General features: G+C 45.1%; 1 protein-coding gene across 1 annotated transcript in view; it reads left to right on the forward strand.

Annotated features, from left to right (window-relative positions):
- LOC306797207 (nck-associated protein 5-like) overlaps positions 1 to 27,669 on the forward strand; it is a gene marked incomplete at its 5' end in the record, with an annotated part of 106,035 nt that overhangs the window by 9,222 nt on the left and 69,144 nt on the right. The window contains 1 exon segment of the mRNA XM_079296443.1: positions 24,407 to 24,480. Within this exon segment, the coding sequence (XP_079152569.1) occupies positions 24,407 to 24,480 (74 nt within the window).

Here is a 27,669-nt window from a genome sequence, read left to right on the forward strand (position 1 = left end):
AAAAATGTATCGGCCTAAAACGGTCAATCATTTCCTGAAACCGCAACGTGAGAGTGACTCTAGAAGGAGCGACGCACTTGAATCAGACACTGCCTTCTTTATCATTAATCCACAGTGGTTTAGCTTTGTGAATGAGTAACTTAATGTGAAACAGGCGGCGATTACTTGGTGTTTTGTGCCGTTTCTTATCTGTTGACTTTGTGATTCATAAAGGCTTTCCGAACGCTATCACTATCATTAGTAGTTATTGGTTGATATGACTCACTCTGGCTTTAATTGCTTTAATTGGATACACAGCGACCTGATTTACCGGTACTGTGAGGAAAATGAAAGTAGGTAATATTTGTTATATGGGTTTATGATTCAGCATGCTCACATTTGTCCACTCGACTATCCATGCATTTCCCCCCCACTGTTTTTTATTGTGTTGCTTCTTCTCGCCTCCCTCCTCTCTTGTGAACTCATTTGACTTTCTCATGTTCGTCCTTCTTGTAACTCTCACACACTTTCTCTCCTCTCGCACCCTCACTCAAGTCTGTCTCTTTGTCTTGCTTTATCTTTTTCCTCGCTCTGTCTTCACTCTTTTTCTCCCCCAATGACTTGTTCTCCCTCGGGGCAGCGGGAGCATAAGGGGGCTGGCTTGTTTTAATAGTGGGACATGAGGAAGCCCAGAGCATTTTGGTCAAGGTCCAGCATAGATCTGGTGGTGTGCAGATTTTAATTCCATGGCATGGGCAACTATGAAGAGTGCAAACTGCTGTTGATTGAAGTTTGTTACCCAGTTTTATTTCAAGTTAAATTGATGTTGTTTCTTACTATATGCCCACATATCCTGAAATATCTCTTTCATGATTGCTGGATCCTCTGCATACCAGCCAGATTCCCTGTCATTTAATCATGAATCAATGACGCAGAGATCAACATCGGGACCATTGTGAATGCTATAAAGCAACAGTCATTTATACGCTTTAATTTCTGTGGTTAAGTGAGCCTTTTTTCTTCTACATTTCAGAGGGAGGCCACTGAGTTTGTCTCTAAACTCAAACTTGGGTCTTTATCCTTCCAGTGCTGATGGGGGACATGATGTCGCTGGCCCTGCTGGCCCTGGCACAGATAAACCTACTAAGTCCTGTAAACACTCCTTTTCCTGGGAGGATATGAGCCTCAGATACATTTATTTTTTCAGGCATCTGAGAAAACACAATAGGTTGTCTCTGACATTCTGTCAGACGACACGTTCCGCTTTTCCCTCTCAATCACCTGTGACCCAGTTTTCGGCCGGTCTGCTTTACATAACGCGGGGTATGACCTGGACAGATGACCCTGTGTGACCCAGCATTGTGACAGAAGGCTGCCTGTCACAACCTTTGTCACAAGGTTACAGCTTCTTTTGCGGTAGATTACACTGTTTCACACAGAAAAAAGTTTGGCCTTGTTTTGTTGCTTTCACAAGGCGTTCCATGTGTTTCAAGGCCTGTTAGGATGATGAACAAGAGAGATCTTCCACCAGGGACGTCCCTGACAGATTTTCAGTCCACACTGACACACAAAGCTTGAAACAAAATACCATATGTCAGCTGTGAACCAGGTCAAATATTTGTCTGCTCTTCTTTGGATGGATTACATGTCCTAGCTTCACACAATCGTCTTTGCGTAATTTGGTGAACATATATAGGGCTTGAGTGTCAGTCAGGACCACTACCTCACACATGCATAATGCATTGAGCCAGCATATGTTTCCTCCATGTATGCAGGCTAGGTTTGAGGGTGTGTGGGTGGGTGTGTGTGTGTGTGTGTGTGTGTGTGTGCGCGAAAAGCTTCTCCAGGCTTCATTCAAATAAGAAATTGACGTGATGTCATTGTGTCGTTTGTGTGTGTCTGATGTATCTGGAGTGTGTGTGTGTGTGGCCTTGCATGTTTTTAAGTGAAGTGGACCCTTGGTCAGCGTTATTGGCATCTTATTGATGCGTTTCATTACAGTGCTCGGCTCCTGTAGCAGGACGTGTTCGACCATCTAATCTGGATCAGGTTATGTAGCTCAGGGACGGCCCAGAGTAACGGCACCTACAGTAGCACTTGCATGTAACTGGGGCAACATTTGCATTACATAACAGCTGTGTTGCTGGGTTAATTCGCTGCCTCTATTTATTTTTATCGTTTGATGGCCGCCTGTGGATGAGACTCTCTTCGTCATGCAGGGACGCGCACGGTGAGCCCGATGGCCGTGGACGGTCTGTGAGCTGTTGCTAGCTGCTGCCAGCCAGCTTTATCTAGGTCACGGCACACGCTCTGTCCTATACCGTAGAGCAGGGGTCTTCAACTAAAATTCCAAAAGGTCCAGATTGAGAAAATCTCCTCGGGCAAAGGTCCGAAACATTACAATAATATCTAACTCGCGCTATTTAGTGCCATCTGTCTATCTATCGAAGAAGCCTAGTAGTAGTAACAATGTCTCTGTGTAGTCAACAACTTTCAAATCAAATAAAGTACACATCAATTATATAGTTATATTTTAACAATTATTATTCTCAGTTTTGAAATTTAACTGGATGGATTATAAATAATACATAGAAATACATAAATCAATGTTCTTCTCATTTAAAGTACAATAAGGGCTGGATTAAAGAATAACTGACATTACAGAAAGCTTTTGAAAAATGTGCATCTTAAAATAAAGTAATTTGCTGAAAGTAATTACTAATAAAGCCGCTGAACAAGTACCGTAACGGCTGTATAAGATGCGCCGCTTAAAAGTAAAAACTCGCTGCCTAATTTGTATGATTCCGAAATATCGATTTTAGGTCCTGGGTCCGGATGCAACTGCGTCTGGGTCCGGATCCGGACCGCGGTCCGCCAGTTAGAGACCCCTGCCGTAGAGGCTAGCGCAGAGGTTTCATTCAAAATGAAAAGTAAGAAGTATCATCTGTGGTGATGTCAAAATGTTTCCAGGTATCCAGCATCTTCTAGCGCGTGCTTTGATTAGAAGGAATGTAGAGAAAAGAGCATGCAGAGTGCTTGACCTCTGCCTATTTGCACACCTGTGCACCTGGCCTGTCAGATTGTGTTTGTTGGAAAGTTTGACGCAAGAGCCAATTCAACCTGAGATGAAAGGCCCTTCTGAACTGGCTAAACGCACGTCTGAAGTAGTGTGTAATCACCTCACCGTGGTTGGAGTGGATATGATGAGTGCCCTGTCACGTGTCAAGAATGCACATCTTGTCTTCTTAGCTCTGTCTGTGTCTCATTTCCATCTTACAAAAGAGCCACTCGTGCTTCTATGTCAAATGCATTTCCTCAAACCGTGAAGTAATACTCATCGATGCCTAAACTGGTGAGAGCATGTCTTTGTTTTCTCCTCCACACTGTCTTCCCTGCCAACGTGTATAATATGTGCAGCAGTGCAATCATGCTCAGAGATAATTAATAACAAAAGGCCAAATTGAAAACACTCTGCAGGGGAGGGTTAATAATCAAGTGCACCACATTACTGATTAAACGCTTGCTGCATAGTTGTGAGTTGTATTGGATAAACACCATGTAGCTGTGCTTTCCTGTTTATCCCCAAAGTATTTGGGTTTAGCTAAATCCCCCTGGCTTTTGTCAAGCCTCCTCCTCGTATAAAGTCTTTTACGTGCTGATTTGCTGCCATGCTGTTATATCAGGCTGCAACTTGTTTCACTGGACCAGTCGCCACTGGCAAAATACAATTGTCCGAGAAACAAGCTCCACAACAGACAAATAAGTTTGGTTTATGCTTAATCTAAGTGCAAATGAATTTGATGGTATGCCACCATGGTGTCCACTTGGCAAGCTTTGATTTCCTCAATCTCACCCCCCCCCCCCCCCCCCCCCCCCCCACACACACACACACACACACACACACACACACACAGCCCATTACAGCTGGTTGTTGCAATGCAGAATAGAGTCATAAAACTTAGCAGGGGAGCAGGCTCTTTAGCTAGCTGGGCCGTATCTGATTGGCTCTCACATCGTCAGGCAGACAAATGGCAAGGTTTGATATTATTTCTGAGAAGCTCAAACTAATTGAGTGTAATTATATAGTATAGAAATCCACCGACAATGCCGTCCTCGGAGTGGGCCCTGTTCTTACGCCATGTGCATTGCAAGATGCCAAAGCTCAGGGGACGAGTGCTCACTCAGTGTGTTCGCTTGATTCTTGAGCAACTGGTGTACAGTGTGGTTCTGAAGCCAAAGCTGATTGGACGATTTGGGTGGGAGCCGGTTGCATAAAAACATTTAGCCTCTCCTTGGAGCAGCTACCTCTTTTCTCTCAGAGCACTCAGACTCTCACACTTCACCTTGAGTGTTTAAATCAAGTTTCTCAGCAGGGGTGTACCAGCCTCTGGCCGGGACTCTGACAGCTCCCTCAGCGTGCAGGTGACATACCACGCATACCTGGGCTCGCCATGTGGGTAGCCACGGGGCCGCAGGGTGTGGGAACCCAGCAACCTCTGGGAGGCAGAAGAAGTGGCGGTTTCCCTCCTCTCTTCTCATGGGAACAGTCTCCTCTCTCATGCGCCCGACCAGCAGGCAAATGGAATTCATGCATTATCATTACTGAGGCATTTAACGTACATGCAACTTGTGACATGGGTCGCAGACTTTGCCTGAATTGCCTCTTATCTCCACACAGCACCAAACACTTGGGACCACTGACTGTGTTCTCAGATTTACTCTGGGCTGAAGTGGAAGTTAATCACACAGTTCAGTGTAGTCGTTCAGCTCAACTAGGAGACAGTAAAAACATGATGTGCTTGTAGTTCAGTGGTAACTTTTCATTATGCCAGTTGTACACTAAAAGGTGCGATAAGATCAGATGTCCTGAAGAAGTTGTGTATTTGTTATTCTTGTGATTGTAGTTAATCATTCAACCCTGAAAGTAGCAACTAAAGTCATAAATCAGTTTTGTTTTTAATCTAGAAACCAAATTACTTGAGGTCAGAGAGAAGACACGATGACTCAAAATGACGAGCAATGATTCCCCCACACAGCTGAGGATGAACAGTTGGTTAGTCCAATTAACCAATCACTGCATCGTTGTTCAAATCATCCTCGATAATCAAGTTTCCAATAATATCTGATGCAAATTTTAACTGAAAACTGATGAATTACTATGACAGCCAATAACAGAAAATGTAGTTAATGTAAATGTTGCCTTGGTTTTTATAATGTGGTGATGAATTATTAAAACCGCACATCAAAAGCATGTAAATGAACAAACCTTGAAAACAGTGTTTCAGCAGTTCATTGACTGCTGAAAACAACAGTTATTTTCTGGGTTCATTGTGTTGAAATAGAGGTCTGTCTCAGCAGAGTCTCTTGAAACCTAATCCAAACACAGGAGTCAGTAGAGCTTATCTCAGGGTGTTAACCCTGTCCACCTGGCGTGGAAGCTCCATCTTTGGGGACGTTTGTTCATCATATGCAGATGAGGCACCATCTTTGGATCCAGTGTTGGCACTGCAGGTTTGGATCTGAACAAGGCAAAACTGGCAGAGGGCAGCTAACAGGATTGGATGTGCAGATTAAGACCCCAGTGAACGAGGAGAGGCAGAGCATGAGGAGGGGCTGCATCTGTCAGCACAGCGAAGCCCACCTCCCCACCTTGCAGCTGGGGCGGGATAGACTCCGTCTATGGTCTCCTGGCAGAGTGGGTGTGGGTGTGAGAGGCAGAGGGTGGTGTGGTGGCGCGTCCTGTCCATTCTCCTGCACAGTGATCACATCCTCCTCATCAGGCCCAGAGCCAAACCCTCAGCTGGGATCTGAGAGAGCTCTTTCATGCTTGGTTTTCTGAAACCACGGCTAAAAACCTTGGGCAGCCAGGCTTGTTGTAGATTCCTTTGAGGGTTTTTTTAAAGCGACAAAACACAATATCAATGTTTGGCTGTTGTGCGAAACAATGGATCACATGACTAGTATATGTGTTGCTTGTACAAACCAAACAAACAAAGAATTACCAGCCAATTTTGCAGTTCCCTTCAGTTCTACGAGCGTTTCAGTGTCTTCACAGGACCCTGTGTTGGTTGGTGGTCTGGGAAGTGCCACAAACATCCTATAATCACTCCCTGCAAAGTCCAGAGGAATATTTACATGTATTCGCATTAGCGCCGACCACTGACTAAATACATACAGAAACCACTTTACAGACCAACACTTGATGTATGGGTCTACATAAGTGCTCAAGGCCTCGCTTGTTTTGTTTTGATACGGGTTGATTGATGAAGGACGAGTTTGTGTGCAGACGTGCGAGATTGAGCGGATGCCTGCTCACATATGTTGATGTGTACGAGCATTTCTCAGTTTTGCAGCTTGCCTTGCGTCTGTTTGAGTCGGCATCATTACCACACGTGTTGCCTGAGGACACTGACGGGCTCATTATCGAGGCAAAAAAGATGCCTTCCAGGGTAATCGTCTCTCACACTGGTCGGGCTTGTATGGTGAGTTCCAACCAGGTGTTCACGTGGAGGAGTGGTGCTTCCTGGCACCTGGTGACCTCTTTGTTTTTAAAGGGTTTGAGGTTAAAGCTAAAAGGGTTGCGGGGGGGGTTGGAACCCGGTTTATTTTTGCTCAGCACATTCTCACAGACATTGACGCAACTGCTTTGGAATTTCAGCTCCTTGTAATTTGCAAATAGTCTCTAACTTGACAAAGTATATGAATTATTTAGTCAATTCGGCCTTGGCTTAGTCTCACAGCTATTCCAACCACAATAATTCCCCTTATTTTGTTAAATTCTATTTATATTATTTTACCATTAATCTCATCGAGACTTTGATAAATGGACCATCTCACTTGCTTAGGACGCATTACCAAAATAGTCAGTCATTTGGAACCCAGATTAAATTTTCTGGCCATCCCGGGCCAAAATCATTATGGGTATTGGTGTCATGAGGCCTTCTCTCTGACAAATGAAGCATTCATAAATCACCAATGGATGCACATTACAATGTTATTGTATCGACATATTTGCTCATTTCATTGATAGAATGCTCATTATGTCTTCTGCTTAAAATGGTTGACTGCCATTATATAATAGTTTAAACTGGTTTGATGCACAGATGACTGGTGGCATTGGCTCTAATCCAACCATTCATCTTCAACAGTAGTGAAAGCACACTTTGGTTGGAACAATCGTTTCTTAGTCATTTTCTAATTAAATTCAGTTCTCATGGCCCTTTGATGGAAAACAGTTAGTCACTTACTGGAATGCGTTCAGGGCTGGGCATTGATTTTACACCTGCGTTACCTGGGTAGCTTGTGAAGCGACTGTCATAAATTCCTTGCTGACTGAGTTAGTAATCTGCAGGAGCACCACCTGTTACTCAACTCCATCAATCACAGTGATAGACACAGGTCATGGGCTCAATTTTCCGACATTGCTGATGTTGGGAGATGGCACTTTAAGACTGAATCTCCCCTGAAGTAGCTCATAGTAGATATTGAAGCTCCAAAGCTTTGTCTTGTCAGTCTCTACTTGCTTCTTCATTGTAAGTTCCTGGAAAACAAATCACCAACTAAATAAGAAAGTGTTTTACTAAGACAGGAACTGCCCTCCCACTTTTATCCCCCACTGACTCGCACGTCTTCCCAGTGAAAAGTGTGTTGACCAGTACAAAGTAGTTGGATCAGGATCCTCTCTTCGTGCCAGAGCTCACAAGTCATACGACATAATTGATGTCAAACTGAGGCGCTGCGGTCACGGGGAGACAGGGGAAAACACTCCTGAGGCAAAAGTCAAGGAGCCCTTTCATTGGCTGTTTGATACTCCTGTCGCTCTGCCAGTCAGCTGCATGAACACACACACACATTTTCTCTCAGCTTTTTCACTGCAAAGTCTGTCTTTACGTTACCTTAGATCTCCCGAGTGGCGGCAGCAGCAGTATCAGTAAAGCGGCCAGTGTTCAGAAGCCACATCATGACTGAGTGCAAGTTTTGGACAGGAGCTGTAGTCTCAGAAAGAGGAGAAACAGCCGCACTGGAGTCTGAATTAAACTCCTCTCTTGGATCGTGTTAAAGTTTAATGTCCTTTCACAAATACCAGCCAGTCGCTGCTTCACACACAAACACATGAAAACTGGCACGCTCTCCCAGGCAGCTAACCACAGTTGGTCTTGCCCAGGTGATTTAATCTGAGCTGACTTGCTGGTTAAATATTGACAAGAGCTGATGTGGCCTTGACGAGAATTCAGACGAGGCTTTTCGCTGCCAAGGCTGCCTGCTGCATCGTCATTCCAACTCTCACACACACGCACACAGACTGCCAAACACACACATGCACACAGTGGCAGGCAGCAGCTGAGACTCAGTAAGGCAGTTAGGGCAGAAGAGGCGAACGAAGCGGAAGGCGAGCAGACGAGAAAAGCGGACGCAGGATGAGCCAGTTCGTGGACCACGGCATCGTGGCGGTCTGCGGGAGGATCCGAAACGTTCCCCTGCTGGAGCTGCTGGCGGTGAGTCTCGGTCCATATGCTTCCCCTCCGGTTCCCTCCATCCCTTCCAGCCCTCTATCCATCCAGGAGGTATCTGGGGCAGGAGGCAGGCTGTCTGGAGCTGCAAGTAGGTCTGACTGGGTGATAATCAGGCTAAGATTCTGCCTTCCAGTCCCCCCCCCAAATCCACAACCACCTACAGCGCTAGTGCCCCAGACAGGAGACAGGAATTGCCCAGGGTGAGAGGTGCAGGCAGAGGGGGAGGGAAAGAAGTTAATTTTCATCAGGAAGCAAGTGAAGTACAAGTTTGTATTTGGTGCGTGCATGCAATATTTAACCCTTTTTGTGTTGAAACAAATAGTTGCCAATTTTGGATAATTGTTTTCTTGTTGAAGTTGAAGCAAAAAAGATGATTAGCTGGTTCCATCTCCTGAAATGTGAGGATTTGCTGCTTTGCTTTTCTGTAACTTGAATATCTTGACTTTTGGTTAAACAAAATTGGTGCATTTCACAAGACTAAATGATTAATTGTCTAATATAAAACAAATTCTAAAGAGGAATTTATAGGAAAAGTAAAAGGCTTTGCCTTTTGGACTGACTGTGTGTCAAAGCTTGTCAAATCTAAAGGAATATAGGACTTCTTGTGTGGTGCATCCAGAGTGTAGCGATCTCTCCATGTTCCATATGTAGGTCACTGACGAGCTGCGACTACCACTAATTGTATGCGAGAATCTAGCTTGTATCATGTTTTCCGATACATCTCCAGACGGACTGAATCAGGAGACCGGCCTGCCATCTGCACATATGCTTGAGATGGATTGTGACATTTGACAGTTTCTTACCAGGTTGCCTAATGAGCGGTGTGTATGCGTTGATATGATTGTGTGTGTGTGTGCTTGGGGGAGAAACCGAGATTTGAATGTGTAGCAACAGCAGGCTCTAAAAATATCACCTGTGTGAAGATGCTTTAAAGTGCTTTGATTCATGACTTTCTTGTATTTAGATTTATTTTTATTTTTTTGGAGTGGGTACGGCTGAAATGATATCCTAAGTGCTTCGTCTCATTGAATTGTCTCGAAGAAGTAATTTGTATTATTTTGGAAACACAGCACAAGATAAAGAAAATGAGAGAAAATGGATTATTTTATCCGTGTTTTCTCTCCTCTCTCCAAGTCTCCTTCCTTCTTTCGCTCTTCTATCCACTTCTTCTGAATTATTGAGCCAGAGGTGTTTTGTGGAAATCCTGGAGTTCTTAGCCTCTGCCACCGCATGGACACAATTATGCAGACAAACGTCTCGGCCGAGCTCAGAGGCTCCATATATCCTTTATCTAATTACATTAACAGGAGCTGGATGGTGACTAATGGCTCGTGGGGAGGGAGGGAGGGAGGGAGGGACAACGAGGAGCTGGAGAGGCCCGGGATGCATGATTGCATTTTTCCATCTTATTTCACTGGCTTGCTTCTCCTTGTGCCCAGATCGCTCCCTGTGCTCCGTTTAGAAATCCACACACACACACTCACACTCACACTCTGACCCACTGAGCCTTTCTCCAGCCTGAAAGAGTTTTAAGTAGCAAAATTTCTCCAGGACTGATTTTTCTTTCTTTTTGGCTGTAATGCATTGTGCCATGGATGTTGGAGTTATGGCTGATGTTCTGCACTGTCCATCATATTTCTGTGATGTTTGTCCGCACTGAGGCTGCACTCAAAGCCTCAAACTAAATAAAGCTTTGTCAGGACAAGAGACTCTCTCCTGATTACATTGTTTTTATTATGGCTTGAATGAGAGCGTTACGTGCACCGAGGCCACAAGTGAATGCAGACTTTTTTGCCGTGCAAACCACCTTAAAAGTCCAGGAGTGGCTGAGCCTGTGCTGCCAAAATAAAAGCCTTTTCAACCTGCCCGTGCAACGGAAGAATAGAGGAGGGACTGCACCTCTCATGACTTAGTCACCGCAAAGCAAATCTCTTTTTGAGAGGGTGTTTTCATGCGCCGACCCGTTAGCTAATAAGTACATAATCCAAAGCATACCATTTGATTTTAGATTGATGAAGTTCTTTTAGGGCAGCCATTGGTTTACATTCATTTTAATATCCACTTGCAGAATCTTGCTGGGGACAGCTTGTGTTTCACATTTTGTCCACTTTCTGTCAAAGTGATTGTGTGGTAATGGAGTTGCAAGCCGACACTGTTATGAAAGTGTTCAGCAGAGCATGAGCTCCATCCCACTTCTATAATATCTGCTGATCCTGAGTGTGTTTGAGTTTGTAATGTGTTAATACTGCAAAAGTGACACAATTAAAGGATAGGCTCACATTTTTTCAAGCCTGTCTCAAAGCAATATGTACATTGAGATTGCTGCAATCATTCCCTTCTGAACTCTTTCATGGACTTCAATGTCCTTGTTCTTGAAAACTCTATGGGAACAAAAAGAGGTAGAAAGAAGACATTGGAGTCGTGTCAGGAGGGGATCTCCTGACAGCCATCATAGACGGGAGGAATGATTGCCAACGAGCCCAAATGCGTCACATTTGTTGTGCAAAAACGAGTGCCGTGCGACAGCACACCTGGCAGTGATGACTCAAAATGATGATTCATAAGTGTCTGAAATGTCAACTTACTGAGCGTCTGTTATGGAGAATAATGAACGAGTGACACCTTTGTTTGTTGCCGAGCCACATTGCAATGCACAAAGAGATGAGCAGCTCACAGCTGCAACACATTGACACTAATTACAGATGGTGGCAAGATGGCTTAAGGAAGTTCTTGTGAAACAAAAGTATTAATTCTCTGGATAAAAAAACATTAACATTTTTTTTAAACTTTATTCAATCATTGATTTGGTCATTTAAATTACATTAGTCACTTGGCAGATGCTGTTATCCTAAGCGACTTACAATTCAGATTCTATCACCTACACCGTGGGCGCAGCTACGGGAACAATGTTGGGGTTAAGTGTCTTGCTCAAGGACACATCGACATGCGACTAGCGGAGCCGGAGCCAAGGATCCAACCACTGATTGAAGGACGGCCCTGCTCTCCACTCAGCCACAATCGCATTTGAAATTGAATTATAAAAAAGATATTGTTTTTAATCAGTGCAACGTCAGAAACTAATCGAGTTTTTAGTGTCAGTGGTCCGTGAACAAAGCCGGTGTCAGTAGTTTCCTGTTTTTCCCTGAGAGCTTCGCATCAGGCCTACAGGAGCTCAGCAGTCTGCTGGCTCACATTACTTTATGCTAATATCCCCCAGCTGCAACCTGCACCACCCTCCTGCTTCCCTGCCTTGCTTTCAGCACAAGCCCCCGGGACAGTCATGGGAGGGCCATGAAAAGGAAGCCGAGATGATTAATTAACTCTGCCCTCATTTTGATACCGCCTTATTGGCTTTCAACAGCCGAAATTCTGCTTCAGAGCTTTGCATGGATTAATTTCCCAACACCACCGCCACCTCAACAGCTTCCACCCCAAACAGACACACAAGCACACTTCTGAAATATTGAGGTCATGTTACTCATGCTACGGTGAATGCGCAACATTGGTTTCTGGGCAGGTTGCGTTGCTCAGCAGAGAGTGAGGTGTCTGCTTTGTTGAACGTTGCTAATGAGAAAGAAGCCGCTCTTACAGGAAACTAGAGATACTGCTGACAGACACCGACACATTCATTCACCCAAAAATGGTTGAGATTGATTTGGATTTAATCATGTGCAGGAGAATGATCTGGTTTCATGTATTGCTCAATATTCATCCCATTCCAACAACTACAAATCACACATGTTTCTGTGACAGCTTGATAATGTGACCAAACACTGTTGCCCAATTCCTCTAACAGAGCAGTTTGGGTGGCGTCGTCTGTAAAATCTGAAGTGGAATGCCAACTCACTGCAGTGACTACACCGCTACAAAGAAATGAGATTTGGCAACATTGTTGGCGTTTTGCTCAGAAACTAAGAGTTTAGGATAAAACTCAAATTAAGTGAAATAAGTTGTTTTGAAATGTCAGTTTTCGTTGTAAAAATGTAAATAAAATGACAAAGCACAAAGTGTTTCTCACCTCAGTGTGTGTGCGTGTGCTTACGTATGCATTTATGTCAACTCAAATACGCTATCAATGCGTGTTCATGTGTGAGCAAATCTACATCCTGAGTGTCTGCTTCCATGTGGTCACCTCACATGGCTGTAGTTGTGTCATAGTGAACACCAGGTGCTCCAGCTGGTTGTGTCCCTGCAGTGGCCCGGCCCTGACCGACCGTCCTCTGGTCCCCTGTGCTTTGTCCATTGATGAAAGCCTCTGAGTACAGGCAGCTTTAAAGGCTCTGCCAGCTCCCTGCAGCAGACACAATAAAACAGTGCTCCTGTATATTGTCTATACACTGGGGAAAAGCCTGCAGCACAGCTGTCTTTCATTTTTGTTTCAAACTCAGTTTGCTATCCCTTCTGCTTCGCTCTGGCCTGTTCTCTCTCACATTGTGTACACATAGTGAGTCATCATCTCGCCTCCGAACAAAAGATCACCTGCCTTGCTGTGTGATGTGTCACAGGGTGGGAGCCCTAAGGGGAAGCCTGTAGCCCCATGTGGAAGTTTATTAATTCTGTGTCATAATGAGCTCTTATCTCCCAGAAAGCACTGAGGGCAATTTTACCCACTTTATGCGGGTTATTGTGTTTCTGTTGGATATTCAGTGTTCTATTGGTGGGTAGAGTTTGTGTAGCCTCTGACCCTCCTGGTCTTTGTTGCTCATCGTGAGAAAATGGGTTTAATTCTGTCTGACAAGTCTGACAAGAAACCGTCCAGTGGTTATTTTCATAGCATGAGGCAATCCCTCCGATGTTTCTCCACAATATCCTGCGCTGGAACTCGCTCATATGCAAACACAGCAACAGAGCGGACGCAGCAAACGCTGAGAGATCTGCCTTGCCTCAAAGTGCTGCAGTGTGTTGCATTATAATAAGGTGTTGTCTGCAGGGAACGTGATCTTCTCTGACGTGGCTAATGCGCTCTGTCAGAAGCGTTTGCGGCTGATGCTAGCCTTGTCTCCAGTTGGCGAAAAAGTCGGCAAGAGGGAGTTGAGTAGAGTCCAGCTCACCACAGCCGCCTGCCGGCTCCACTTACACCACCGCCTCAGTCAGGAGGCAGTGACCTTCATGCCACTCCCACTGTTGAGGAGTCGGGTGCTGTCAGGGCCCATAGGTGACACTGTTGATCTTTTCCCTGCCTGCTAACACAGTATGGTTTCCAAATCTCGCTGCAGGTTAGAAATCAAGCCAGCAATTTGCATTTCCACATCGTATTAAATTGTGTTATCTCAGGGCTTGAGAGCGCTCATCGTAACACTGTCCACACATTATCTCAAATGCCAAGTATCAATAGGTGGTGCAGAAGAGAGCCATTACTACGATTAGAGAGGAATTCATGCCGGAGCTGTTTGATGGGGCACCATTATAAAGATTTGCCGGCTGGAAGATTGGCCATTTCTGCAGATCCAATTACTCGCTGCTAAAAGTCCTTTGGCGTCGTCCTCATCCGGCCAACGGGATTGCAGAGAAATTTTGCAACACATTCAAATGAAAGTGTTTTAAGAATCAAAACTTTGTACTTGTTTACATGACATAATACACATTTCTTTGTTTTGCATTTCCAGCCTTTAATATCACTCATTGATTCTCAAGATGAAGTCATTTGGATGCTTGGCTCTTTGTCATGAAAAGGCCGGCTGTTTGTACTGAAGATCCATGAGAAGAATCAATATCATCTGCATGTAGTAACATTTGTCTGTGTGAGTCATCCGGCTGGCTGGAGCCATTCACATTATTGAGTCTCAGTCACTGTCTAAAGAGATAATATGATCTGCATGCCTTTCATGAGTCCATAACTCAACTTTATGGCGATGTGCTTGTGGCGCTCAATGATTTTCCGGGATCCTCTCTCAGTAGCCAGACATCAGAGGAGTGATTGGGGTTTTATGAGGCGTACTGAGCCTCAGGTGAGCAGGATTGAATGAGGGATGCGTTGCACCGGATCGTTTGACCCTCAGGGCTGATTGTCTGACGTGTCAGTGGTCAACGATTGTCTTTGTGTGTGGTTACCGTGGTCACTGAGGGGCTATTGTGGGAGCCCGTGGCAGCCAGCAGGCTATCGAGCTGCAACTCAACCTCCATCTGGCACAACAGCTGGAGGAGCTGGAGGTTTCCACAGGAAATTATGCAGAGCAAACATGATTCCTATGATTCTTTAATTATGTTCATGTCTTTGGGGTTGTCGCCAATTTGCAGGAAATGGGTCAAAAGTGCTAACAGCCCAACAAAGCGGTCCATACTTACTCTTTGTTAAATATTGCAGTATACAACCCAGCCCCACCAGTTCCATCACATAAAAACATGCTTTCTTTTGGAGGCATTTCCTGGATTTTCTGTCTTCCTGCCCTTCCTCTGTCTCATTGCTGCCTGAGCTTTGAGGAGACGGGGTCATGAGACTCAAGTCGAACCAGCTGAATTAGTGCATTATTAAGCCTTTCCCCCCTGACCCACTTCCGCTGCCTGCATGGCTGGACTCCTGCATGTGTACACTGGGACCATGGAAAGCATCTGAATGCTCTCAGGTTAAGTTTCACTGTAAATGGACCTCTTATGTGCAGAAAGTATGATGATGCTGGAAGGAGGCCATGGTGAAAGCTCTTTTTTTTCTCATCAGGCTTCCATTCAGACGGACTTAGTCAGGCCTCATGGCACCAACAATGTGATCAGGCTGCTGAGCAGCAACACAAAGATACAGAAAATAGCAATTTGTTCCCTCATGAAACCAATATCAAGCTATATGAAAGCGTCCATTTACAAACGGATATACACACACAACTCTCACTCATCCAGTCGCATGCTCACTACTTCCTGAACACATGCGTCTTTGCTCAAACCTCACTATTTAAAACTGTTTAAAACTAGTCCGGACTCTCAAATGTGAGATTGGTCATGCGTGAAACTTTACTCTATATTTGGATTCTCCGTTCACCACGGAGGCATGCGAGAAAAATAATGTTGTCCACATGAATGATATATGATCATTTTGTGGGTGAAATATTCCTTCAATCTGTTGATCATTTGTACAGAACAAATGCAGCAAAAAAGAAATCTGTTTCATCTCCACATGTCTGTTGTCCTTACAAGGGGAGAATATCTCGTCTGTTCATCTCCATGAATAATAGGACCAATGTGGTCATTCCATCTTCTGACCTACAAGAGGACAATGCAGAAGGCCCTAGCCTGTCCCGCACAATGCCACTATCACACAGGACATGTATAACACCACGGCTCGCATGCTTTCAGGGGTAGGGGGCATCTGACAGTGAGCTATTGTGACCCCGCAAAATGAAGCCGCTTCTCACTTCAATCAGCCTGTTGGAGGGCCCCGGGTTGAGAAATGGCTTCCAGAGGGTTCAGAGAATGCGAGAGCGTTCGCTAAAAGGGGCCTGCCCCAGATAAAGAGGGTTAGCTGAGTAAACAGATAATAATGATGGAACACTGTTGTTATTGTAAGGGCAAATAGCTGGCCTAAGCAAAGGAAATGCAGGTCTTTGCTCTGCGACATTTTCCCACAGTAGTGTAATTATCACATTCTGATCCTAAAATATCTCAAACGTCTCAGGATATGAAACCCACAAAGCAACATTTCTATACAAACAAATATCTGAATTGAGGCTCCTGTTGGGGCGCTCGATTATGATAACGATGGAAATTTAATTTATTTATCAGACAGACCTTTGACACGCTGTTTCATACTTTTTCGAGGGGCCCTCAAAAGTTCTATACACAGAGAAATCCAATATGTTTCAATCTCGTGACAAGCGAGTATTCAAGTCCACTGATGTCACTCTGTTTGAGAGGCTTAAACAGAAACTCATGTCAAATTCTTCCCCAACTCCCATCTGGAAGAAATAAAACATATGGCTGCTAAAAATAAGACTCTACTTGAGATGATAACAAGGATTTAGTACCATTAACTGTGTAAATACAGTGCGGTTGGCCCCATATTCATATTAAAATTCCTTTCCAACGTGGATGAGCTCTGACTGTAAAAAGCTCCCTGAAATAGGCTTCAACAATGCCTTTCAAAAGTCGATGATGGTCGATTTAAATATTTTATGCTGTTGAATTATTGGACTCTCTGTCGTCTCTCAGATCACTTGACGGAGTGCGCTGCACTGAGAGGTCTTTGTTCACATTGACCCATGAAATAGAAGCAGCTAAAGTTCAGACGATCTCTTCAAGCCAAAATGGCTGCCCTGACATTGGAACTGAAATATAAGAACAAATTAACTCCACTGAGCTTTAGTCCGTCTGCCATAAAGGAGCCTGTTTTACATTCAAATGGTGGCGGCATCACGTGTCACAAACGGTTGCAAACTCTACAGGGCGGTTGCATGCTGAAAGTAAAACATAATTCCATGTTCAGGTTGTCTGTTATTTGGTTTCGCTGTAACTTTAAAGCTGCATTAATGCATATGTTTTTATATCAATAAAAGGTCAAATGACAATGTGAAAGGGGGACGGGCTTACCGATTGATATCTTTACTTTGCAGGCTTGCTATATGGCTATGGCTGATAATATCAGTTTACACTGACCCTTTTAAAAATAAAGTCCACTACCTGTGATCAAATGTTCACTGTGTTTCTATCAAATTTAGGGCAATTTAAGATGGAAGCTCCAGTGAACCTGCACAAAAGAAGGCATTGTTGAACGTAAATGTATTATTTAACGGGGGAAGTTCACTAAGGACGATCTTATTTACAGCAGTGCGTCGGGGGTGGGGGTTACCTAGATTTACACCATCTTCATCAGGGCTGCTGCAGTGTGTAATGTAGGCTACTGGGCATCGCCATTGACTGTGTTGGTCAGGGGAAGGAATCTGTTTGGGGAAGTGTGTGCATCACTCATTCACTCCCCCATGCACATTTTTAGCCCTCACAATCAAACGGGCAGCCTTTTGGCCACAAGCCTGATTTGTTAACCCCGAGGCTGCTGCCACCCCCGCAGTCGACCTAGAAAGATGCACCGAGCATAAACACGGCGATCTCTCCCTGTGCATCGCCACTGAATTAATTCATGACCATGGGAATAATCATTGCACCGAGTCCTGCAGGAGAGGTCAAAAGTCACCACAACCCATCTTTTCACCTTCCTGCTTATTATTCCTCTACCTCCCCCATGTTAAAAAATAAATCGCCACACTGTATCTTGAGCCGCTCTCCGTCGCTGTCAGGTCAGATAGAAAATGTGGCTCTGATAAGCATGACTGGCACAGGTGGGTTTGGGATGACAGCTGCGCAAACAAACCGCGTCCTCTTGTCACATTACCATTTCCACGGTTATGGTTGCTTGCATGCCTGCAGGCGCTATCTCCACTCCCCATCCCGAGGCAGGAAGACGCGGAGGAAAGAAAATCACAAGCTGACATTCATGCTTTTCTCGAGCAGGAATGCAACGCTTTGCCTCGACATCTGCCCGGCACCTGGTTCGGCAGATTCGACGCACAGACAGACCCCCGTCAATAAATCAGCCTCTGGATTAAACGGCGGAGAAGCTCTGATGAAGCTGAGGCCTGGAGCTAATGCACATGAAATGTCAGGGAATCTGACAAATGCATATCTCGGTGTAACGCACGCTTGGAAGTCATGAGATTGTCGCTGAACAGACTTTGTTGTGTTTGTGGGTTTCATCCTTTCTTGTCCTCACAGCTGAGCTTTGGCAGAGTCGGCAGTGATTTCATGTTTTCTCTTGATGTCATCAGTCAGGGCTCTGTGCTTACGTTTTTACAGTATCCGAGTGTAATCCTGGGCCTGTAGAAAGCACTGCTGACAAACTGGTGAGCTGGAACAAAGCTACTAAAGCGTAGTGTGAAGTAAGCACATGATCGCCACATGATGACACAAAGCGTTCCATCAAACTGTAATGAGAAGAGGCGAGAATCGCTGGAGAGGTGAGCTGTACGGTGCAGATAATGCTGAATGGATCCTCTTGAGGGCCTTTTACTCAATCTGTAACGTGCCTAATTTCCCGTGAAGGAACACAGTCATCACTACTCGATCGGCCCTCTCTCGCCAATGCGTCAGCTACAGTGCGGCTCGGTTAGGCGCGGCGCCTGTAAACAGAAGCCCAACTTCCCCCTGTGAACCAACCAACATCTGTTTAATATCAACTCTCTGCTCTGATCTGCCCCTTCCCCTGTCACTGTCTAATTCCCCCTTGCTCTTTGTCTCTTTCCTCTGGTTTGTGACTCACTGATGTTTGGATTAAATCGTTGACATCATCTCGAAAGGTTTACAGATAATGTTGATTGAGGTAATTGAATTAAACCATCAAATATGAACACTGTACTGCTTTTTGGCTACTTTGCTCATCAGTTGGAGGGAAGTCAATGGCCTGTGTTTGTTGACACCCTTTGGCTCTCCTCTCTAGTCTGTCAACACAGAAGAGGATTTATCTTCTTTCCATTTTTGGTGTCCTCCCATTTCTTTATTGTTCTCCTCTCGCAGATCTTTTTTTTTTCTCACTGGCTTTTTTCTCTCCCTTACAGCAGCCTCTCTATTTTCCCTGTGCTCCTCTGGGTTGCCAGGTCCAGGTTTCCTTTTCATTTCTGTCATCGCCAATCACCCTCCCTTTCCAAGTACACCTGGCTGAATAGTGGCCCCCAGATGATAATAAAACCCAGCAACCCCCAGGCTTGTAAAAATCTGGGCAGGGGCGCACCGCAGACTTCTACCCCCTGTACGTTCCCTGTTTCCTCGATTCCCATCCTGTCTGGAAACATCGGCACCGGCGGGTGTGTATTTGTTTTTATTCCTAAAAGCAGCATTCCTCGACCGCTCCTCCCTGATGTGTGTTTTTGCAGATTTAAAACTGAGGCTGAGAGAATAAGAGAGAGGGGAGAGATGGTCGAGACAAAGGAAACAGAGAGAGGGATAGATTTTTTTATTTTGAAACATAAGCAACTGGCACCCACATTTACCTACTTGTCTTGATTTAACGAGTCAGAACTGCACATGCATGCACCCGCTCGTCCACACAGGTAGCTCTGTGGAAGTGATCAAATAGCAATGTCAGGTCCGATGTATTTCGTTCCTCGGCTACTTTTCAACTCTCCCCTGTGAGATTTACAGGGTGAACAGCTTTGCCACTGTTCCCAACAGGCATGAATGGCTCACTCTGTCAAACCCAAAGAGCAGAGGAGGAGCCCAAACAGACGGAGGGTTATTTGAGTGTTGGACGTATCTCAATGTTTGGAAAGATAATCTGCGGGGATTGGGATTCCTGACGGTGTCGAGGTGTTGATGTTTGGGCTGGGCCGGGCCGTAGGTGCTGCTGGAGGAAGAACATCAGATAACCCAAACTGCTGAAACTCTCCCTAGATGATGAACAGGCTCCCTTTTGTATCTCAAGTAATCCATATTCCCCGACACTCCTCCATTCGAGGCAGGCAGATGAAGAATATCCTGCTCACTGGAGGCATTTGTTACATGGATGTCCTCGACTCAATACGGCTTCTGTTGGTCTCCACAGCTCGACAGTCAGAGGTTCTGGGTACAGTTATGCAGTACAGTGCTCGGCTCAGTTTCAGCATCATTTATTGAGTGACGGTTCATTCATTTTGAGGTAGGAAGGGCCTTGATTATTTGTGTTCAGTCTTCAAAATAGTTTGATAGATTCATTGATTCTGCAAAAGCATGGATGATGTTCAGTGCCAACACTCTATTGAAAGTTTGTGGTCATGCAATTACATCTCCATGTAGTAGTTTTTATGGTTTATGGTGGAGTTTGCCATTCCAGTGTTAAATTGCGGCCATGCACAAGAGATTCAGGGGAATGAATGCATGTATTGAATCCAGCACTACTTTTCATTTCCTCATCGTTTACTTTACTGTCTTGTCACCGTCAGATCTGTGTTAAGATGGTGCTGATGCAAACTGAACAGGAGGTGGCTTTTTTCGAAGCAGCTCCACGAAAGGAAATGCATTCCCGTGAATGCATTTAGTAGATGCATCTTCATCATCTAAAAAACAAGACATGGCCGGCTGGAATCGACATGGACTGGAATCTTAAGGATAAGATTAGGGTTAGGCGACTAAAACACTTGGGGAAAGATTGTTGGCTACGGTTCGGCGAACTTGAACCAATCATCTTCCTTTATGAATCCATCAAATCATTGTGATCCAGGAAACAGTCGTCAAGCCTGCTGCTTTACAAAAACATCCAAGATTACCTCAATCCCTGACACCAAGTCACAGATCAAGCTGACAGCACACGGATGTTAGTGTCTTCTTCCCAATTGAAAAATCACACACATTAACCTGAGTCGCTGCCCTCTCCACTGATAAAAAGCAGGGCTATCGGCTGAGTTATCAGGCTCTGAGGATATGAGAGCTCGATGGCTGGCCTGATACGATGACACCGGGTCTTTGGGATGTGAGTAAAGACCTCTGAGCAACGGATCATCTGAACCGAGCCTCAAAACATGCTGATAAGACTAATGAATTTAACCGAGGCTGGCTGATATGCAGAGACCTGCTGCAAGCAGAGGCAGGGTTCAAGAAGTCTGCAGGCAGACACCATTAGTCATGCCGATTATTTCATTACCTCGCGATAGCATCAGTCATTTTGAATTACATTGGCATACGGGAATACATTTTCATTGATGCTGATTATATTTGCTACGTGTACGTCTTTGCTAACAATGTGCACATAAACTTTGGAGTATTGGATGGAAGCAGTATTTGGCTGCAAACCTAGGCGTATCTTTGGCAGGAGGCCAGGACTAACAGTCGTATCAGATGTGATATATCCACAACACCTTGAAAAGTCCCTGTCGTAATTCATTCTCAAGTGTGCCATAAAAATACACGCAGAGAGGAATCTTACATTCTATTTGCATAACCTTTGACATGCAGGAGCCCATGTGGGAGCTCCGCTTTCTGTCAAACCTGCAGCTCAGGGTTCGCAGTTGGTTTTAAAGTCCCAGAGGCCACGCTGGCATGTCATCGGTATGTGCAAAATTCGTGGCAAGCGGAGAGAGGTTGAGGATGGAGGGGGAAGAGGTTGTGTCTTTGGCAGGGTCCTGACCCCAGAGCTCACTTCAGGGGCTACAAGGTGTCTTATCTGTAACGCCAGCCTCTGATCTTTTGACACATCAAGGTGGTGGAGGGAACTCCTCATAGCAAGGAACGCACCTTGACCTCGACACCAGTGGGTCAGAGTTTTATCTAGCTTAAGGTTTATTTGTTTTTTTCCTCCAAAGAGAACTACATAAGAACCAGACGTAGTCTAGAATGTGATTCCATCCCTCTTAATCTTTAAGAATGTGTGGAAGAGCAAAGCGTGCCAGTCGGCCTCATGTGGATGAATAATGCATCTGATGTTTTATTACTGAATCTGGACCATTGATCTTAAACAGATTGCATTTGGTTTGTGTGTCAGTCAGACTGTCTGTTTGTGTGGATTTTAACAGAAGTGTGTCTTCTTTTTTTTCCTCCACCCCCATCCCTGCTCCTCAGTGCCAAATCAGTGGGGGACGGTGCTCGTATTTAAAAATTTCATAAAGGCACACGAGCAGTTGGAGGGGACTAGATGTGAGCAGGAAGCGGGTGTGGAGGTGGGGGCTCAGCCGTCTGCAGCTACTGAGTATGGGAAACATAAAATATTATAAAAGTATCCTGAAGGTATATTCTGTGAGTGCACTTCTTCTTGCTGTCAAGGAAAGTATATCAGGAGTTTTTAAACGCCTCTTTATGATTTGGTGTACTTTGGAGGTGATTACGCACTCCTCAAGAGCTTACAGCTCTTAGGACGTTTTAACCACTGTAAGGAATTGTTGGGCTGTACTGCAGTTGCGAGAGAGCACTGGTCCTGAGAAATGTACCTCCGATAAAGTCTCAAGTCAGTAAATTCAGTCTACACGTGAGTACCTGGGCCTCATGGGAACCGTGCAGCTTTCACTCGCACCGTAAAACCGTCAGGAATAATGCCTGGCTGAAGATATAACACGCGGCATTACGTATACGAGTCATGCTTTAAATACCCTCCCATTTCACATGACGACAAGCACGCCGCATTCTCTGCATTCCTTCATGTGCGCTGAGGATTATTTCAGTGCCCTGTCATTAGGAGAGGTCTACGCGATGACAACACAGACTCGGGCAGCTTTACTTCATGTTTGATGTGGCCTGTAAATATTTCCCCTGACATGGGGTTCCCACGAAGAAGGTTCCCCTTTGTGCAGCAGCCCAACTCATTATGGGATCGTTTTGCTAATGGTCTTTCACAGACGGACGTTTTACCCCAGACTGTTTTTCTTGTCTGCTTGAGAAACAAAGACACATTTTTCTTGATGCGATGGCAGAGTGAGAATGAAGCATGCTATAGTTGCTTGAGAGGCAGCAGTGGGAGAGAGCGGCACCCTGGGAGGAGCGGGGACACGAAACAACTGCACTTACTGTATTTAGTCCAGAGCTTGTTCTTCGTAACATCTGGCCTAATGAGAGTTTTCTCTCAAGGCCACAGGTTAAAAAAAGCTCAGGCAGTGATAGCAGAAGTACTTTAAGTCTGGTCAGGACCCAGAGGTCGGTCATATGGAGGTCAGAATCTGTCTATGGCAAATAATTAGAAGTTCTTCAGCTGTGATAAAGGCTTTAAGATACACAGTGACATGTATCATATTTTGTAGAGAGGCTGTTTGTTGTGATGCTGTTCATGATTGCATTAAATGCTAATCTGGCTGTTATTTTTATCCACCCGATCCACAGAAATTCCCCAGAAATATGCATTGTTTTGATAAGTCTCATTGTTCCAAAAGTTTCATTTCCATATAGACCTAACTGTTATTTGCACACATGCTAATGTTTCATTTTCAGGGTATAACAACAGGGGTCCTCCGAAAAGTTGCTGGAGGCACAGTGTTTGTTTTGGTTTCTTGTGTTTTCAAAAGTAATTTTTCAAAATAATCCGTTTGTGTTTCACGGATGGGCTTTATCTTTGCCATCGACGAATTAGAGACCTGAGATTACAACAGAAAAACAGATGCTCAGGGGTAGGCGATATAAAAAACAGAATACGAGAGAAGGTTTTATGATGGCTACTTTCTGGTCCAAACAGAGGGCAGAGAAATAAATGGCTCACAGATATTACTTTTCCTGGTATACTGAGATTCCAGGACTTGTGACCTCTTCATGGGAATCCCCATTATTCAATTAGACTTTGCGAGCACATGACCAGACTGTCTAGAAATCAATGAAGAGCATCTGTCCCAGTGAGATAACCGTTTACCCAGGAGATGCGTCATGAGCTGTCAAGCTAACATCGAATTCATTAGTCTGACACTTAAATCGCACTGATCTGACAGCGTCAGGTCACAACTGGCTGTGTTATGTACTGTAGGTAGACCTCAAATATCTGAAAACCCAGATGGTTGAGGTATGTGTCCTATTTCTTACAGATGCACTTCCCCCTTCTGCTTTATGTAGTCGGACCACTATAAGGCAAATCATTAGGCCATGGCCAAGAAATCCTGACGTCTGTTTTTTCCATTCTGCTCTTAGCCTTAGCTCATTTCGAGCATGCTGTAACTCAGCAGCACACGTCTTGTGAGTGTGGGCTATTCCCAGCTGACATTACACAGCTGGGCTTGCTTCTGGGCCAGCCGCTACCCAGAGCTGCTTCTGGAGTTACACGCAGAGAAAGAGCGACGAAACTGATTAATCGCACCTTTTCAAAACTACTTCTGTTCTGTTCTTCACACATCGATGAAAACAAAGTGGAGGAAATACACAGTCCAGACACGATTATACAGCTTCAACGTTTAGGATGATGGTTGACTTTGCCTGTGTTTCCAATTAACCTGTATTCAGTGTGAGCGCTTGCACACTGACTCCATTGTTTACTTTTGGCTTTTCTCATCTCTTCCTGGCAGGAATACATGGACGCCAACACATGCATTGACGAGCTTCTCAAGCAGCTTGACGAGGAACGCCGAAATGTCCGAAGGTAAGAGGTTCCTAAGATGTTTGGGCAGATGTTTTATTGCCGAAGGACATCAGCAGCTGCCTGCAATCCATTTCCGACCGCAGGCAGCAGAACAATGTTGTTTGGTTTTGAGCTCGAGACAAGCTTTGTACGCTGTTCTTGAGAAATGCTTTTTGTGCTTCCAGCACACTAAACAGTGGCGGACAAAGGGGAGACTCTGGTCCCAGTGTGGGGTTGACTGGGGGCATTTCTCATGGAGGTCCTTCGGAGCAGATTTACCCAGACAATGGGAATGAAGAGCTTATGGAGATGCCAATCTAATGACCTTGTCCCCTCCGTGCTCCTATATTTCTAGCCCTTCCAGCGATGCACTGCCCCTATAGAAAAAGAAGAGACAATTTTTTAAACTTCACCCTCTTTTGTACAAGCCTCTCTCCATCTCAATGGAGATATATTCCCCCGGCTCAAAGTAATTTTCCCCCTGAGTGAGCAGAGAGGGGCTGGGGGTTGGACACAGGGGTAAAGGGGTCTCAGGGTGGGTGGCTAGGGGGGATGGATGACCACTGACCATCCCCTTTACTAGGCCAGGGCAGCCCTTTAATAAAGGAAGTGATGTGTAAAGGAATGACCCTCCCGTCTATGTCATCCCCACCCCTCTTTATAACACAGGGGAGTCATCTTTGGTGACACCCGGAGTGACCTGATGGCCACTTAGAAAGACCAAAGTGTCTGTGGAGGGACTGACCTGCGTTTGGGCCGGAGGACCAAGCGGTTTCAAAGCCATGAACTTGTAGTGGCTCCCGTTGATCGGAGTGGCTGTCTTAACCACGATCAGCCCTCTAGTGATGTTTGACGTTTGGTTGGATGCTTATCGTTTCCTGTTTTCCAAAAGCTGGATTTACTGTCAACCAGGGAGAAGCTGTCTGTTGTAAACTTAGTTGAAAGTAGGATTTGCCATTTGAAGTGCATCTTTTTAAACTAAGGATCAGAGTCCATCACTAAATGCTAAATATGGTGACAATGCCAGCTACCACTGAGCACCAGTGCTTCCTCCTGTTAAGATGCAAGCATCTAACCGTTGTAAAGAAGCCAGCACGTACTCAGCCAGTGCTTTAAAATCCCTCACGTCATTGAAAGGCAGAGTTTTCAGAAACACCATACCACCAGGCAGGATTTGTACACATTTCTTTTCCAGTCTCGGTCAATTCAATGTCGACAGTGATAAATGACTTCACAAAGGCTTTTGTTCAGCTAAAACATAGACTGAGACTAAAAAAACCCGCCTCCTTCCCCTTATTAAGCAGCATCTCACGACGCTATAGATGTCGCCCTCCACCCCTCAGAATACGGGGCCCATCAATCCGTCAAGAGGAGAAAGAGAAGCCCTTACATTCCTCTGGTTCTCTGCATCCCTACTCCGTGACCCAGTGACCCACTGCATTAATGTCTCTCGTTGTGACATATTATGGGGTAGTTTCATGCTGGTGAAGTACACAGATTTGACAGTCATGACTTCTTTTTAAACCGGACTACATTTTGGAGTTGCTAATGATTGATCAAATATCCCTGCCGCGAACATGCATCTTTATTTCTCATTAAAAGGGAGATTCTGAGCCCTAAAAGATGAAGTGTCTAACATTGGAGCGTATTTCAAATCAACAGGTTGCTGTTGTTGAAAAACGAAAGAACTTTTAATACATGAACTAAAGACAGTTTTCTGTTTGTGATTGTCTGTCAGAAGCATCTGCTGCATCCTCAACATCCTGAAGCCCCGCGCACACACACAGATTGTCACACACAGTCCCTCGCGTTCAGTCGCAGCCTCGCTGCTCGATGAAGCACAAAACCCCAGTGGGATGCTGGCCGGGCTTTCCTGCTCCCTCTATTCAATGTGACCACGTCCTTGACAGACGGAAACAAAGGCTCAGCGGCACAGTGTCAACATCAGATGGAGCAAATCCTAATTTGGCAACGTTCGATGCAGCGTACAGTAGGACGCTGACCCGGGGTTTCCACTTATTCAGCATTTGTTTGCAATCATTAAGGATGATGAAATGTCTTTTTAAAGGTTTACAGTATCGTTAGTGGTGGCTCTGAAATGCTGGCGACACACAGTTGTAAATTGATGGAAATTAGTTTATTACAGACTTCTGCTGAGTGACAGACATGCGTACGGGGGACATATGAATGTTCTGCAGCGTTAAAGAGCATGACGGGCGGGGAGTTAGTTTGCATGACCTCTTTCTGACAAGCTGCTGTGTCAAGGCACCGTGACTGTAATCTTCCCTGTGGATTAAAACAATGGAGATTAGATATTTTTTTCCCGCTCTATCTCTGCGTCCACATATTATCCCACTCTTGATTTGTAACTCTGCTGAGCTGGTGTTTCCCTGGATCTTCTCCTGACCTTGTTTTCAGTGGGTTGAGTGTGGCCAGTATCGGGTCACATGGCCCGAAGCTGGCCTCACCTGCCATTTTCTGCCTGCCGGAGCAGATGGCGTTTGTCTGTGACCCCTTCCACACCTTGGAGGGATGAGGAGGGTGGCCGGCAGGCAGGGGGCCCCGCATGGAGCGAGTGGGAGGTGGGGAGGGGCAGGCAGGGAACTCAGCTGGAGAACCAAGGGGCTTGGGACAGGTTGCGTGAAGCAGGCGGCTGCAGCTGCAGCCCCAAGCCGAAAGGACATTAGGACGACATCTGCTGATCAATAAGCTATTTGTCATGTTCATAGAGCAGCGGTGCTTCGAAGACTGCAGAGAGTGGAGGTCAGATCAGATGAGCGCTTATCTGAGGGATTATAGCTAATAGGACTTCCTTTGTGTCAGTGAATTTGCGAGTTGCTTGAATTGAAACTCCCTTTCCCTGTAACTGCTTAACATTAAATGTTAGATTTTGGATTGTGAATTTGAAAGCAACTATCAAAACCTGACTATGTTGTTTTTTTAAAGTTTATTTTGAATGTCTGTCCTTCATCAGTACAGTATAGCTCCCTTTGAGTCATTTGGATGATCTTATTCCAACATGTCCGAATTGTTTAAGCTTTTAAGATCACAGAGCAACTAATACAAATGGCAACAATTGTTTCAACTGAGGTTTAAGATTTCAAAAAAGTCTCCAAGAGCACTTTGAGTGACTTTGAGTGTTCCCCTAAATTTGTCAGTTGGGGGACTGATGGAAGAAAATGTCCTTGCACTCCTAAGAGGACGGCAGGA

Source organism: Melanostigma gelatinosum, assembly GCF_949748355.1.
Source record: "Melanostigma gelatinosum genome assembly, chromosome: 24".
Lineage (NCBI taxonomy): Eukaryota > Metazoa > Chordata > Actinopteri > Perciformes > Zoarcidae > Melanostigma > Melanostigma gelatinosum.